The 17116-nt window shown below is 43.3% G+C and overlaps 1 protein-coding gene across 5 annotated transcripts in view; it reads left to right on the top strand.

Moving 5' to 3' along the window:
* Slc38a4 (solute carrier family 38 member 4) overlaps positions 1 to 17116 on the top strand; it is a 73228-nt gene that overhangs the window by 34905 nt on the left and 21207 nt on the right. For 3 of the 5 annotated variants that reach the window (XM_038341308.1, XM_038341307.1, XM_038341309.2), the window contains exons 2-4: positions 11784 to 12014; positions 16005 to 16095; positions 16607 to 16722. In XM_038341308.1, coding sequence (XP_038197236.1) covers positions 11896 to 12014; positions 16005 to 16095; positions 16607 to 16722 — 326 coding nt within the window. In that variant the 5' untranslated portion in view covers positions 11784 to 11895. Of the gene's footprint in view, positions 1 to 823; positions 975 to 11478; positions 11502 to 11783; positions 12015 to 16004; positions 16096 to 16606; positions 16723 to 17116 lie in introns of those variants that run through there. The other 2 variants (XM_038341306.1, XM_038341312.2) reach the window with 2 other exon arrangements.

Raw genomic sequence — 17116 nt, 5'->3', positions numbered from 1 at the left:
TGAAGATAGATTATTTGCCAACACATTTGAACTCCTCCTCTGGTGTGTGGAGAGACAAGAAGGTTTCTTTTCTTTTCTTTTCTTTTTTTAATATTTATTTATTTATTATGTATACAATGTTCTGTCTGTGTGTATGCCTGCAGGCCAGAAGAGGGCACCAGACCCCATTACAGATGGTTGTGAGCCACCATGTGGTTGCTGGGAATTGAACTCAGGACCTTTGGAAGAGCAGGCAATGCTCTTAACGGCTGAGCCATCTCTCCAGCTCCAGGTTTGTTTTCTTTTAAAGAGAAAATATACGCATTTAGAAATTCTTCTCAAGCATCCACAGTTGGTTTGCTCAGCACTCTGCCTCTGGTGAGGCAGCAGTGGTTGAGAGTGGGCTACAAACTCCACCTCATGGCACCTGGAGTAACTCGGGACTGATGGAGGTTCTGTCACTCTGTAAGATTTCCTCTGAACAGGTCAACAATGCAAAGGAAAACAGTGCTCCTGTAACCAGTATCATCTGTGCCTTCTATGACATTCTAGAGTGTGACTGTTTGATGTCTATTTTGTCTGCCTTACATTGTCAGTTCTTAACACTTGAAAAATTAATGCCTCTTGATCTATCCGCTGACCACACAACAGAATTTTGAATGCAGTGTGACAGCAAAGTAAAACACCCAATTAGAGTTTCGTTGTATAAAAGCCAAAATTCTAAAAGCAAATAGAAATCGGTGTGACCAATGTTTAAGCCAAGTGTGCAGCAGCGAACCAAGTTAGCGTCCTCTCTCTTTTAAGCTGACGCAAGCTGGCCTGAGGGAGGTGTCGGGGCAAGAAGGTGTTAGTGTTGATTGGCTTCTGTTGTTCACTCCCACGGCCTTTAAATCATTGTCTGCTTTCCAAAAGTTCAGATAAGTCACCTCTGTGACAGGGGTCTGCCATCCCAAACAATTCATGGAAGACTGCACAGGACTGGATAAATTCCTAAGGTACAGTTGGTTTTGCATACACATTCACAGAGTGACAGAGTGTCTGCTTTCTTCTTTACTTCGTGTTGATTTCTTAGTCATTGCAAATGAAAATGTTGGGAAAGACTACGTGCGCAACTTTTAAAAGATCAGCTGGATGTATTGTCAGACACTGAAATGACTTAGCCAGATCCCAATTGCACTTTGCTGTTGCTGCAAGTGGTTTGGGGTCTGATCAGAAAACTGGAGAGTGGTTAATAGGAAAAGGAAACACTGCAAAACCAGCCAGCAGTCTCACGACTTGTGGCTTCCGTCAAGTCACTGACTATAATAAAAGCTAGGAAGAGGGACATGGTTGTAGAAGCCTGTGTTCAGGTGACACTGTTCGACAAAACCCACAAATTAAATCAAAGAATGAATGTCCTCTGAGGAAGGGTGGGAGTGATGTCTGCCCTCTCTACTGAAGAAGAGGCTCTTTCTCTTCCCTTATCTTTTCAAAGTGACCATTTTCCAAAGAACATTTTTTTTGTTTTTCTGAGCCAAAGAACAAAGAGCAAAGTCATAAGAAGAACCTGTGAGATTGAATAAATATAAGTAGAACTTTAGGTTTTGAAGGATTAGAATCAGTGATGTAGAACAGCTGTTCTCAAAACTGCCAGGGGCGGGAGCTTTTCACATCTGTGCAGTAAGCATCCAATCGAGGAGCTGATGGTGGTTTCCATGAAAAAAAAAAAAAAAAAAAAAAAAAACTAAAGCAAAACAAGCCATGTTTTATAAGTCAGTAGAAACATTCCAAACTTGAAATATTTCATATTCTTAGACAGTAGTTTACAATGAACCTTCTTGACAAGTTAAATGAAGTTAGCTGTGTTTTCTAGAAAGATTATAATTATTTTATAACTCAAGAGCCTCCCGTCTAAATTTATAATTTAATTATTTCTAGAATTCTCTTCATAGTACTTAGCCTCCTAAAAAGTACAATGTCAGCATTTAAGGTTGTGATGGTTGACCATGAAGGGTTTCTTCAACTGTGTTTTACAATATGTGGCAAGGGTTATTGAGATTGGTTATTCTTAATATATGCGTAGTTTTAATGGAAGTAAAAATAATTTATTTGGGGGAGGAAAAAAAAGGTCTCTTCAGAGGTGGCCTTGAATCTGTTACGGAATGTAAACGTTTGGGAATGTACTGTATTCACAGCTGTGGTAGGGTCTTAGACGTCACTAATTTAATTATACAGCATCAAGAGTTTCTTTTGGCCAGATCCTGTGTGCTATGTGTCCCTGTATGTTCCATAAGATGCCTATTGTATGAGAAAATAAAAACTAAAGTGTGGCTGTAGGTCTCTGCTTAAGATGACCACATCTTCACCTGAAAAAAATCTAGGTGAAGGAAGAAAGCATATTCCAATCGTATGAATGGTCTTCTCTCCCTACTCTTAGCAAGCATGTCGTACTTTTGCTTTCCGACAGGGCTTCATAGCTCACCCTGGCCTAGAATGCACTCTGTAGCCTCCGCTGGTCTCACGCGCAAAGCAATCCTCTGTTGGGCTTACAATCACATGTGTCCCCTCCGTCCGCCGTCACCTGGCTAAGCTTGTAATCTTTGTGGACAAAGCCTCAGTATAGGGTCTGTTTAATTGGAAATTTTCCAGTTCTTCCTAGATGTTATTTCTAAGCTGTATCTCAGGATGGGGCAGAGAAGGAATACTAAAATCCTGAAGTAAATCTTGGAGGGTTCTTTTCCCAGAGCTCCTCAGACTCGTGTGTGTGTGGTGTGTGTGTGTGTGTGTGTGTGTGTGTGCGCGTGCGTGCGTGCGTGTGTGTTTGCTAGACTGGCTAGCCATTAAGTCCCAAGAGCCCTCCTGTCTCTGCCTCCTTGGTGCTGGATTGCAGACACCCACCACCACGTCTGGCTTTTTTTATTCAGGGATCAAACTCGGGTCATTCGACTTGTGCAACAAGTACTTTATGAACTGGGTCATCTCCCAAGCCCCTCGAAGTGTTTCCGTGGAGGGTAATTTCACTGAGAAACAGTGAGTTAGAGAACCAGTTTGTCTTGCTATCAAAGGGTGAGTAGCACATACTGGGGAAACTGAGGCACTTTAACATGAAGATAATATTAGCTTGGTTTTCATGCAAACATTCTATTCATTTATCTGACGTACATTTTAGATGTGACTTTAAATCAGTTCCTCAGATAGACTATAATTCGGCTTCAAGTTTCATGGGCAGCTGCGACTCACTTGCCAACCCAGGGGTCACTGCCACGTTGGCCGTCTGCCGCCTGTGCCAGGCTTTTGGAATACACTCGTCAACACTGAGATGGTCTGAAGGAGCAGACCAATGACAGCGGTGGAAAGCCTACCCTGACGTCACTAACTCCCCTTCCACTGCCCCTTATCAGATAGGACAAATGTTTGCAGTCCCCACAGAAGGTCGCCACTCCAGCTTCTGACTCAGAACAGTTCTGTTTACCAGTTTTGATGTCTTGGTTTGGTGATGAGCCACAACATTTGAGAAACTTCTCGTTTTGAGGATCTTCCACCATGAGCTTCTTCGTAGCAATTCAGAGGGAAAAACCCTAGCTCTGTTGATAACCAGGGTTTGGATAGGAGGAATTTGCTACCTGAGACACCGGCTAACAAATGCGCTCAACTGAAAGTCTGCTGGCATGACAGTGTCCCGGGGCCACTTTAAGTTCTGACTTTGCGTCGCCGTAGATAGAGGATTGGTACCTGAGCTGCAGAGCTCTGTGGATGCTCAAACCTGCTTCTCTGCGACTTCTTCATGTCACAGAGAGAATGAGCTAGAATGGAAAGAAAGGTTGAAGGGCAGAGAATTCTGTCCAAAATCTGGCTTGTAGAAGTATTCAGAAGCATTTTAGTGGCAACGAAGCTGTTCTTCTCTTGGTGATCGGATAAACTTGCTGCCTAATTTTGAAATATTAACCATACAGACCCCCAAAACTAGCAAGCTTGTGTCCCCATGTCTGTAATGAATACAATGTCAAGTTGCTTTGGTGTTCGCAGAATATAATAACAGCAGGCATCGTGCCAGATGCTAGGAGTATGTAGTGTGCACACCTGGCACCTGCTCCCTTCCCGTGAAGCTTCCTCCCTAGCTAGACAGATGGCTGTTTGTCAGGTAACCACACAACTGCAAATGTAAGCACAGGATGTGACGATTCCTGCAGGGGAAAAGAGCATGCTCGTGAGAACATGCGAGCGCTCATTCACATGTGTGTCTTCGACAGGGATTTCCAGACACATGGCTTTTTAAGTTGCCCTAGTTGAGCCCTGGAGATGCCTCCTTAGGAATACAGGGAAGAGAGTTAACACATGAAGAGATTCTGAGGTGGCAAAGAAACTGAAAGATGCCCAGAGATTCTATGAATGTCAACTGTGATTGGGTCTTAGTACTCTTTAAAGAGTATGGAGTCCAGAAAGGACTTACGTGCCCCTATTTGCTGATTTATTTCAGTGACTATTTAGTCAGAGAAAAATAGCAAAGATGTTCATGTGACTAACATGAACGAATGAATGAACGAATGAATGAATGCCTGCCACTGTGCAGCACGTTCACACTGAAGTCCATGCATGCGACTAACTTGAAGTTACACTTTGGTAATGATGATGGGACGCGTACTCTGTGCCCAGGCGATCGATTTGGAGTATTTCGTGTGTCATAGTGTTCTAACGCTGTTGGAATTGTGCTTAGTCCTTTCAACCAGGTCAGCAATCAGGTATGCAGAGATGAAAATGGGCCACACCTGTGAATGCTCCTGGCAATGGCCCAAACCAGGATCGGGAGCTGAGGCCTCACACTATTGCATGGGTCATATCACTCTCCAAAGAGATTTAGAAGGTGTCTTCTATACAGTAAAAGCACTATAAAAACAAGTTCTTTTCCCACCTTGCTTAGAAGGTTTGCAAGAGTTCTGAGACCATGAGGCCCTCTTTCAGGGTCTAAGGTGAAGGATACATGTTAGTATGTATGTTCAAATGCAAATAAAGACAGTGATGGGAATCTGATCATTCGAAGAAGGAAAGGGATTCGAGTTTATTGAGGACCTCCTGCATGCTAGTCTTTGACATACATTAGCATACTTAAACTTCCAGGATGCTGGTTTTGAAGGTAAATGATATGGCTTTCATTTTTGTAGAAGCAGGAAATCGTTGGGTAGGTAACTGGGTCAAAATTTATACCTAGCTCTATTTGCCACCAAAGATGAAGTCCCTGTTCCCTATCCAGGCTTTAGTTCTCTGTGGTAGACAATGTGGAATTAAAATGTTAAGATATGCAGGTGTCAGGTAGGCCGCTGGTCACATGGAAGCACAACTTAGAGGCGAAGCTTGGGCAAAGATAGGGTTTGAAAATCTTCTGTGTGTGTATGTACTGAAGTCAAGGAAACAGGACAAATGGGAGGGGAGCAGTAGGTAATTAGATAATTGATAGATGCAGTCATAATTGATTGTGGGAACTGGCTCATGTGATAATGAGGACTTAGAGGTCCTACAATCTGTCATCTGTAAATTAAAAGAACTAGAAAGCCTGGTTGAATAATTTATTCTGAGGCTGGGGGCCTTAGAACCAGGCAACTATTTGCACAAGCCACTGGATGTGAAGACCTGAGACCTAGGAACATGACGGATGTTCCAGGTTAAGGAGGGAAAGTGAATTTGCCCTCCCTCCACCTTATTGTTTTGTTCAGATTCTTGGGTTGCTTCAGGCTCACTGGCTTCACTGGCAGAATGTCTTCTTTACTGGGATGATTGATTCAGATACTAATTTTTTCCCAGAAACATATTTATGGACCTATCTTTGAAGGACAGTGTCTTCCTAGCTTTCTGGCTGTACCCTAGCTCCATTAATTTTACGGCCTCTAGAGAATCAAGCAGTAAGATTTGAGAACAGGAAAAAAATGCATTGTAAAAAGCAAGCCCGTGGAAAGTATGGCACGTGGTAGCTGCTGATAGCATCAACTCACAGCAACTCTGAAGAACTCAAAGAAACCAGAAAGCAGACAGAGTTGGGAAATCTGAGAAAGGGGGCAAGCCTCAGGGCAACTGTTTTTTTCTAGAGGGTGCTCTGTTGCAACACCAAGTCATGTCAACATCTTCAAAGAGGAGCACAGGTCACAGGTGACAGTATTCACCAAGGAACCTCGCTTTGGGGCACTGTAGTCTATTTGGGCGCCATTTTTCAAATTTGCCTTTTTCAGAGTATTTCATATATATGCCCTATATTTGTGTCATTTCCACCCTCTTCACCTTCCTGTTCTAACTTCTCCTGTGTTCCACCCCCTCTCAAGCTCACGACCTCTTCTTTGAGCTATAACTGGTGCATGTAAATACAGACATCTATTTTTTAAAAAACCCTATGAGCCTGCTGAGTGTCGCTTATATGAACATGTGTTTAGGACTGACTACTTGGGATTGGATAACCTAGTAGGGAATTTGACCATGGAGAAGACAGATTCTCCCCCTCTCTGCAGTAGATCTTCATCTCTGGGTAAGCCTTGCAGCCTTTCCCCTATCTGAGTTGGCGTGTCAGTTGGTGTGGTCATTATGAAGGTCTTGTTTAGGCAACCCTACTGCTGAGATTTCATGGGTGCATATTCCCTGGTCAGTCTGGAAGATACAGAAGTCCTGGTTCTCTCGTTCTAACCATCTTTCCACCCCTTCTTTGGTGATGTTCCTTGAATCTTAACGTCTAGGGGGTTTGCACTGTAGACGTACACGTTTGGACTGTGTATCCCGTGGTCACTTATTCTCTACATTTTGATCAGTCGTGGATCTCTGTAGTAGAGAAGAAGCTTGTTCAATGAGGGGTGAGAAGTGTACTTCTCTGTGGGTACAAGTATCTAGAATACAGTTATAAATTATATTGGCTTAGGAAAATGGTGGCCTGTCATTTTTTAACTTTAATTCTGTCATATAGTCCTTAAGGAAGACTGCAAAGGGCTCTCTGGTGAGTGCTTGGGCCTTGACAACAAAGAAAGGAGTACCAAGTAGGAATGGAAGCCCCAGTGGCAGATGTACATGGGAGTGGCCCTGCAGGGTGTTCCTTCCCCACTCGGGGTCTCCTCACACACAACACACTGCAGAGGAGCCACTGTATGGAAAGGTCATCCAAGGAGCAGGCGGCACTGAACCAAGCCCACAGGCTTGACAACCTGGATACCTGCTGTCTAATCAAGTTCTGAAGATGCTGATTCAGTAGCTTTAGAGAGAGTTTGGAAAGCATTGTGTCCATAAAATCAAACAACAAAAAGAAGGCCTGAAAAGTGAGAACAAGGGGGAGAAGAAAATGATCAGGGGAAACTAAAAGCAGTGTCTTGTCAGGTCCAAAAGGAACAAGGCTAACTGTGATGCCCGTTAGCATACCAAAGCGCCCACTGGCATCCAGGCTCTCTGCACCTGTTACAGAGTCTGTGCTGCCATCCGGGATCTTCTTTCTCACCCCGCCCATCTCCTGTAAGGGCTATGAGATTAGTTCCAGCCCTTACAGCCCTGTTTAGCTCATGGGCTTCCTTTTCCCAGATTCTCATTCCTATATAACCCTGCCATTTTGGCCATGTGCTCTCTTAGTCCCCCACACCCCCGCCTCTCTCTTGGTCCTCTCTCTCTCTTCCTTTCTCTCTCTCTCTCCCCACTTCTCTTATGGCCTTAGTCTACTGTTTTATCTCTCTGCTCTAGACTCTTCCAGATGCCCCTGGCTGTGCTTCTCCCATATCTACAATAAACCCCACCCCCACCTAATCCTCCCTTGTGAGGTCCTCACTTTATACATCTGTTGCTAAAACTCCCCTCATGCCTCAGGTGCAGGGGCATCTGGAAGAGTCCAGAGCAGAGAAATAAACAGGCTGGACATCTCCAAGGAACAGACAGAATTGTCAGTTAGATTGAAAATAAAATATATATATATATATATATATATCTTTTATTTTATATATATATAATGTTTATTGTTTGGGATGTGGCATTGAGAACTTATACCCGAATGTGGATCAGTAAGATGAAGAAAATGGAAGACATGGTGGCTACTTAATTGACAATGGAGCGACAGCTTGAAGTTGGAAACATCCTTAAAATGAAGACGTGTTTTGTACATCTCGCCTACTGCACGGGTCAGCTTCCTGTCACTGTGACCAAGAGTGTAATGAGGTTAAAGCAGAAAGGGAGAGTTTGGACTTAGGTTCAGAGCTTTCATTCTCTCACCCTTCTTATTCTGGACCTGTGGGAGTGTCATTTTCATAGTGGTAGCACATGGCAAAAGAGACTATTTATCTCATGGTGTGCAGAAGGCAAAAAGAAACATGGAGCAGGGGTGTCCTTCAGAAGCCAGCATCCAATGACCTGAAGAGTCAGTCAGCACTTCCTCATAGTGCTACAGACTGACAACCAAGCTTTCAACACAGGGGCCTTGGAGGGACATTCAAGACCACATTGTCCAAGCCCAACGGTTTATCAACAGCAAACTAGAGGACTTTACGCTGGTCATTGTTAGCTGGCACCTGGATCTCACCACTGCCTTCTAATGTCTTAAATGAATCATAGACAGCCCAAGAAAAGACCAAATTTAAAGTTTTTGAATTTTTTTTTCCTGAGGGCAGGTGGATGTCGTATCACTTAAAGTCAGAAACACTGTAACTTCATAAGCAAGGAAGCAGCTGTAAAGGGAGAAATTGAGCAATTTAGACCAGGTGGGGTGGCCTACAATAGATTTGAATAACCATGGGGGAAGCGATAAGATAGCTTTAGATAATGGCAGGGGAAAAAATGTGGTTTTGTCCTGAAGAAAGCTCCGTACATGTCTCTTGATTGAACTCTGCCTCTATCTACTGAATATGATGGGTTTTGAGAGCTACCCACATGTCATCCCTTCTGATTGTTTTGATTTGGTTGTGTTGCTATGATAAAACACTGAAGAAAAGCAACTTGTGGGGAGGAGCGATTTTATTTTGGCTTGCAGGTTAAAGCCCATCATGTTGGGAAACCAAGACGGGAGCTTAAGGCTGGAACAAGGGGGAACTCTGGTTACTAATACAATCCAGGCTCGGTTGCCTAGTGATTATACCACCCACGGTGGGCTGCTCCTCCTCTCCACATAGGTTAACAATTATGAAAATCCTTCACAGATTTGCCCATAGGCCAAACTGATGGGGGAGGCAATCCCCTATACGAGTTCCCTCCTCCTTGGTATGTCAGGCTGACAACTGAAGCTGACTTCAGTTAGCTTGTGAAGTTTCAGATCAGTGTAAGCAGAAAATAGTGTTAGCTACAAAGGACCAAGAAGCAAACTAATCAATAGAGGGCTGAGGTGGAGGAAGAAAGGCCTTCAGGACCCAGAGGGAAAATGAGTCCGAATCTGGAATTCACACAGTGCCTCGTGAAAGGATGGACAGACTCAGAAGGTCTGTTTGTGAGCAGAGGCGCATGGCGTGAGAAGGGCCTCTCCAGGCGTAATTTCAGCACACTGCAACATGAACTGATAAAGGCAGAAGCTGAGTTCGGAGGAGGGGGCTGTTCAGAAAGGAAGAAAAAGCTGGAACCTTGCTTTTGGAATTCTGGTGATGTGGGGTCGTGTAGTCAAATGCACCATTTGGTGGTCTCAGGCATGCCATTTACACAATGCGAATGCTGTAAGTAGAGGCGATTGGTCCTATGTGGGAGCAATCTGTAGGTAAGCTGGGACAAATTCAATAGTTTTGTAGATCAGGAAGAAATAAGTCTCGACATCGTAAACACGTTTCTTTAACTGACATAATTAAGAGTGTGGGCAGAAGAGAGTACACCACCATCTTACTGTGGGCACCTGTGCACAGTTGACCCGAGTTTAGAACCACTGCTTTTAGGAACGGACAGCAGAAACTACTGAGTAGCTCCCGTCTGGAAGTGAGACGGGGCAGGTGCGGTGGGCAAGGCAAACCACCTTCTCAGTTTCTGTTTGTCTTTCTCTTTTCAAGCATCTACATTTCTTCTTTCCGTGCCTCGTGTGTCGTCTCTTGACTTTATCGTATGCACTTACTCCGCTTGTATTAGTAAAGGATCCAGTTTCATCCTGAAACGCATTTCCTCTGAAACTCTGGGACCTGCTGTTCTTCCTTAACTCGGAATCTGTCTTCGTCAAGTTTCTCTTTCTATCCTGTCTCTCTGCTCTTGCGGTTCTGGCACATGAGAACGCCTGTTAGCCCCTGTGCCGATCTCTTAGCTCCTCCTCCACAGTTTTCTTTCTTTATCTCCTTGTGTTGTAATTCGAGTGATTTCTGCAGCTCTCTCCTGCTTTCCTAACTCTTCCTTTCGCTGACTTTTCCTATTTCAATGGCTGCATTTTTTTTTAATTTTAGAATTGTTTTTGCATAAACTAAACTTTCCTTGTTTCCCAACATACTGAAATAACTGTTATTTTCTCATTTGGATTTTTAATTATTATATCACTTTAGAAGTCTATTTTTTTTTTTTTTTTTTTTTTTTTTTTTTTTTTTTTTGGTTTTTCGAGACAGGGTTTCTCTACAGCTTTAGAGCCTGTCCTGGAACTAGCTCTTGTAGACCAGGCTGGTCTCGAACTCACAGAAATCCGCCTGCCTCTGCCTCCCGAGTGTTGGGATTAAAGGTGTGCACCACCACCGCCTGGCTAGAAGTCTATTTTATATTGCTCCGTGAGTTGGGAATCTTGTCCTTTCTGGTACCTTACTGATAGTCATGTTAGTGAGTTTCCACCTGTGTTTTTAACTTCATAATTTGGGATCCTAAGTTCAAGTGTGTCAGCTACCTTCCACAGATATGCTTTTGGGATTGGTGGGGCATTCTCATGTGTAGGTTTCATGTTTCTCAGGATTTGGCTTTTTGAATTCTGGAGCAATTTCTGAAACGGTTGTGCCTCTGCTCAGCATGTGTTTAGCGGGTGGGTAACTCACGTATTAGAACCTCTCCCTTCGAGGACAGTCGTGTTTCTGTTACTATCAGGGCTCAGCAGCAACTGAATGCATCTAGCTGTAAGCTTTCCAGAAAATTTCTATCAGTAGCATAGGAAGATTTATGGTGTTTTTAGAAAAGGCAAATCCAGCCGGTCCTCCCATCATCACTTTCCAGTTGAGAACAAAGTTATGCTTAGACCCAGTGACTTAAAGACAGAGCACAGTATAAGACACTCGTCTCTTTGTGGTTGATATACGCTCGAATTTGAAGTAGATGATTTCTAACACCAATTCGAAGGTAAACCCGTGTGTTTTTTTTGTTAGTAGTTTCGGCCGTGGCCGGCATTCCGGGCGCCTAGAACGTGGCTTTTCTAAGCTCATCCTGCCCAGGGCTGCACATTATCAAGCACGTTAGTGGCTTGGATTCTTTCATGCTCAGTTAAATTAGGGCATCAATGTTCTTTCTAGGTACAGCTCATAGAGATACTTGGCAGACCTTCCTTTGTCAATAATTTACTTTTGTCTTCTCCCCTCTGTTTTAAAAAACATGCAATCCGCTTACAAACACCTAAATCTTCACGATGACTACCTGTCACATCTTGAGGTTGCTTTTAATTTATTCCCACGGTGAGATGAAAAATAACTGCCATCTTCTTTTCTTTCCTTCCTTGCTTCCTCGTTCCTTCCCTCCCTTCTTTCTTCCTTTCATTCTTTGTTTCTTTTCTTCTTTTCCTTTTTGTATTAGGTGAGGAAAATTTTCAGGGCATATTTTTTTTTTTTTTTTGTGAGGTTTTCAAGAACTTCGTTCCTTTCCTTGTTTCAGAGTAGGTGTCCACAAAGTAGGAGATTCAGGTTCATCGATCCAATTCAAAGCAAATTATAATGGTGTGTTTTGTGCTCTGTTTTCAGAACAGAGTGTTCTGAACGTCCACGCAAAGTGGAAGAGCCTTAAACTGAAGGTGCTGTGTATTATTTACACTGAAGAAGCTCCTGAGTGGACAGGAAAGCGCTGACAGGTCAAATGGACCCCATGGAACTGAGACATGTCAACATCGAGCCTGACGAAGAGAGCAGCAGTGGAGAAAGTATTCAAGACAGCTACACAAGAATGGGGAGCTCTGAAAAGGCAGCCATGAGCAGGTACGGGATGAAAGATCGCCAGGCTCTGTGGAAAACAAGACGGGCCGTGGGCTTGGAAAACCAGGGTCATGGTGGGACGGCTGCATTGATTTTGGATCGATGTGAGCTAACAGTGTTGATGTTAACACGTCAGCTCTGTGGTCCTTGGTGTGACTGATTGCAAAGCGAAGTTGTGTTGTCCTTGTCTCCTCTGCTAGCCCACATCTCACTGACGTTACTGTGTTGTTATTTATCTTTTGAGAGAACCCTCCCTCAGATCCTTTTTCCTTTGACTTTACTTTCAATGTTGTATGTCTCCAGAGGGATTTTGGGGGGTGGGGATGGGGATTGGCTTTTCTTTCTCTCTCTCTCTCTCTCTTTCTTTCTTTCTTTCTTTCTTTCTTTCTTTCTTTCTTTCTTTCTTTCTTTCTTTTTTCTTGGTTTGGCTTTTGGTTTTTTGTTTAGTTTGTTCTTTTCTCAAAAGCGTATCCTGAGTAATATCATTCACAAACTATCATGGGCTCACCCATGAAATCTATGGCATTTCCTCAGCCTGTTGTCGAGCCTTCCACCCAGGCTTCAGGTCGTTTTATTTGTCCACCAACTGCACCAACCTTTAAAGCTCACTAGCTCACTTCTAACAAGGAGGCCACCTCCTTCCCACTCTGGGGAGGCAGTCTAGAGGGGCCAAGGCCTTCCAACCTATGGCTGGGTGCAGTGAGTTTAGGCATTTGTGGACTCGGAAGGGGTCAATCAGGGCAGTTTCTAAACTCAGTGGCTCCTGAATATGGTAAAACACAGGCCACTGGTATCTGCAGAGTGCTTGCTTGGCTTAGAGGAAGATTTATCTTCATTTGAACTTTCTTGCAAAGTGTAAACTAGTAAACTAGCACCTGCTTTTTCAAGGAATAAGTAACTGTTGGGGGTATAAGGCAATTCTGTGTTCTTTTTCTTTACATTATTGCTGTTGGTATGCTGGGCCCGGATCTGAGGCTCTTAGATTCTGTAGGGAACACACGCAGGTGTGAGAGCTGTGTGTGGGGGGGGGGGGAGGAATGAAGGGGTGAACTGGAGGGATCCAGCTCAAGAACAGCCCTAGATTCCACAGTGGATTCTGCTGTTCAGCTTCACGCAACATCGTCTTAGTACCCACAGTGCCGTACTTTCTAACGGAGAGCTTATGAATAAAATGTCATTTTTGTGAATTTCCATTCACTTTTAATGGATGGGTTTTGTTTGTGTTTGGTATAGACTGAATCTGTAGTTGTAAAAGAAAATTCAACATACTGTAGCCTTTGCTTGAGGTCATTTTCCTTGTTTTCAATAGATGTTGTATCTGATGTTAAAATATTAACATGCTAAGGGCATTTCTCACATACTTTCTACAATGTCAGTTTTATGCCCACATCTCCTCTCACACCAAAATAAGAACATGCAAGGGCCTCAGAAATAAGTAACATGCTTCCTTTCAAATTCTAAATTTTATAAAGCACTCATGCAATGGAGATTTTAATTTGCTGAGGAAAATAAATCAGGGTGGTGGGCACCCTTCAGTTTAGACTATACTGGAAGAAACACTCATTTTTATAGTCCTTTGTCCCATTTTGCCTTATCAGTTCCCACATAACTAGGACATTAAACACAGACTGATGGTAGGAGGATTGTGGACACAGCAGCCGGGGGCACTGTGGGTCACGTGGGAAACATGGGGCAAAGTTAGGAAGTGTGTTTTACATGTGCACTCAGCACTGTTACTCTATGGTTCCTGGAAACATACTCTGAAAGCTTTGTGAGTGTGTGTTGTGTTCTAGCTGTACCTTATATAGGATACTATGTGGGTGTGTCTGCTATGTCCTGGATATATCATGTATTAGGCACCATGTGAGTGTGTGTGTTTTGTGTTCTAGCTTTACCTTGTATTGACACTATGTGGGTGGATGTGTTGTCTTCTAGCTGTACCTTGTATTGACACTGTATGCGTGTGTTCTGTGTTCTAGCTGTACCTTGCATTAATACTATGTGAGTGTGTTATGTGATCTAGCTGACCGTGTGTTGTGCTCTGGTGTCCAGAGTCACCGTACAGTGCCTCTTCTCCCAGCTCTCTTTGCTGTGCCTCTTTCCTACCATAGTATCTTCAGGATTGGCTCCTATTAGGAAAGGCAATTTGTAACCATCTCGTGGTGCGATTCACTTTCATTTTATTTCTCGGGGCTAGCTTCCAACTCTTTGATTTTACTCTGGAATGTGAGAAATGCCTTAAAAACAACAAAGCACCAGCTAGGAAATCCTTTCCAGAAGCAGGCAGAATTGAAGATGTAATGGCATAGCAAAGGCTTGTGTTATGCTTTTACAGGTGAAACTGTAATGGTGGCAGCCGGCCTTGCCCGTCAGGCCCCTTGGCTCCTGGCACTTGCCTGTTGGAGCTCACCAGCGCAGGAAGGGAACGGCATCAGTGAACTGTGCAGCCTCCAGCCTGTACCCAGGCAGCTCATAATCACAAAGAGCATTTATGGCTCATGCCTTATTTATTTAGTTTTTTTTTATTATTTTATTATATTTTAGTATTTATTTGTTTAGTTAGTTTTTCAAGACTAGATTTTTCTGTGTAGCTCTGGCTGTCCTAAAACTCAATCTGCTGACCAAGTTGACCTGGAGCTCGGAGATCCGCCTGCCTCTGCCTCCTAAGTGCTGGGATTAAAGGCGTGCTCCACCATACTAGGTGGTTCATGCCTTTTGTTTGTTTGTTTGTTTGTTGAGACAGGGTTTCTCTGTGTGTACTCCTGGCCATCCTGGAATTCACTCTGTAGAATAAGGTGGCCTCAAACTCACAGAGATCCACCTGCCTCTGCCTCCTGAGAGCTGGCATTAAAGGTGTCCGCCACCACTGCCCAGCAGTTCATGCCTCTTTAAATCTACTTTCTCAGTTTTATCTATTCTCTACTAATAACCAAAATACATTTTCAGAGTAATGGTGTATATGCAAGCTTTATTTGTTAAAACATTAACAAAATAGCACTACATTTGCCCCTTTTTGGTCTAAAATAAAGAAGGCTATAACTAATATAAGAAAAACTATATATAATAAGTACAATAACTATATACAATATATACAGGCAATAAATACACACAATGTCTAGTCCATTTGCATCTGACAAATTCAGAGAAAATATTCCATTATCTATTCTATCTTGGTGAGTCCAAAGTATTGTACATAATTCACTTTCTATTCTAACTTGAGTGCACACACTCACATAACCGAATACAACTCAGAGTTACCATGTAACTATTTTCCAATAAGTCATACAGGCATAGGCAAATGCAACGGAAAAGCAGGAAATGGCTTTGGAATCCTGCTGGGACTGTGTGATGGCAGGAAGGCCACAGGCAGAGTCTGGCAGATGCACACTCTCCTTCCTGTTCCTCGCTGCTGTTACCTTGCCTAAGTAAGACCAGGCAAGCTCCGCCCACAGGGATATTCGGGGCATCAGATGAGAGGAGTACCTGAGCATATTTGTTACATCTGTAAAATTAGAGTAGGGTGTGGCTATCCGAAGCCCTGGTCTTACAGAGGGCCTGTCCTTAGCACCATAGAAAAATCAATAAACAGCAATAAGCTCATCATCTCATCGCAGCGTGGCAGTAGTTTAAAAAAAAAACCTCAGGGCTGTGGCTGTTTCACCCTCTCCTTGGAAGGGTTCACAAGAGGGAACGAAACTCAGCCCAGTTAATCTCTTTCCAGTGTGGGGGGAGGGGAAAGAGACAGCATATACAGTTTCCAACTGAACCTATTTCCTGCCTTATAACACTCTGCATCCCCAAAACTGTTCATCGTGAGTTCAGTGCTTGTTCTAGAAGGAACATTAATGTGAAGGAAGAGAAGAATGCTTTGGACATCGTGTTCCTCGATGCAGTTCCATAGAACACCCTGCCCTCAAACACACGTCAGAGCATTTACTCAGATGTTCTCCCTTTTCTTTGTTTCTTTGGCTTACCTTTCCTCTGCTCGTACAGTCAATTTGCTAACGAAGATGCCGAAAGTCAGAGGTTCCTAACAAATGGATTTTTGGGGAAGAAGAAGCTGGCCGATTACACGGATGAACACGTAAGTGACGCTCTGCTTTCAGGAGGTAAACAGGCAGAAAGGTGTGTGATCTACTGCGGTCTCGGTGGGAAAACAGTGTGATTGAAATTTTCCAAGCCTTCATCAGCACATTCTGTGTTTATTCAGGCCCTTACTGGAATAAAGGCTTGTTTTTCCCGTTTGCCATATGGCTGCATGAATCATTTATGAAATTTATTTGTTTTTTCAAGAAATCATTCTAACCCAAATGTAATCTGCAGCCATACGTTGTTTTCCTTCTTTTTATTGCTCATCTGTATTTCTGATTTTTTTCCTGCAACCTATGATGAAGCCAAGACTGGCATTACGTTCAAAATTAAATGTTCTTTTTGACGCTCTGAGTAATGAATGCCTTTTACTCACTATGACTGTGTCTTACTCTTCCATTGGGGGATACAGTCTCTTCCAGGAGATGTAATGTGAGAAGAATAGCCAAAGGGGAGACTGGTCCTTTAGCAAACGTTTGTTCATATTGCACTTCTTTTCCTTCAAGCACCCCGGAACGACTTCCTTCGGAATGTCCTCATTCAACCTGAGTAATGCCATCATGGGCAGTGGGATCTTGGGCTTGTCCTATGCCATGGCCAACACAGGGATTGTCCTCTTTGTGTAAGTGAACATCTATGTCTGTGTAGTACCAAGGCTGTGTATAACCTGACAACCTGATACAAGTTCTTTGTGAACGAGAGTATTGAGAAAGTGTTAGTAAATTGCTCTTGCTTTTATATAGATCTGCTACCCTGAGGGATAGCCGATGGGGTCTAATCACAGCGCTTGCTCATTTGACTGTCTATTTAATCAAGTGGCAGAATGTTTATGTATTTAACCACCAAGATGTTAGTGAGCCCATCAGTCCGCAGGAAGAAGAAACCATTCCCTAAAGTAGCTCATCACTTGATGCTCAAATAACATAGTGTTCAGTGACCAGAAATATTCCTTCCCAAAGCAAATCAAATTATTTTCCTTCTAAGGAAATAGGAATTTTCTTAGAATAACCTTAGGA

This window comes from Arvicola amphibius, chromosome 9, assembly GCF_903992535.2.
Source record: "Arvicola amphibius chromosome 9, mArvAmp1.2, whole genome shotgun sequence".
In the NCBI taxonomy this organism is placed as follows: domain Eukaryota; kingdom Metazoa; phylum Chordata; class Mammalia; order Rodentia; family Cricetidae; genus Arvicola; species Arvicola amphibius.
This window is presented reverse-complemented; position numbering and strand designations above follow the sequence as displayed.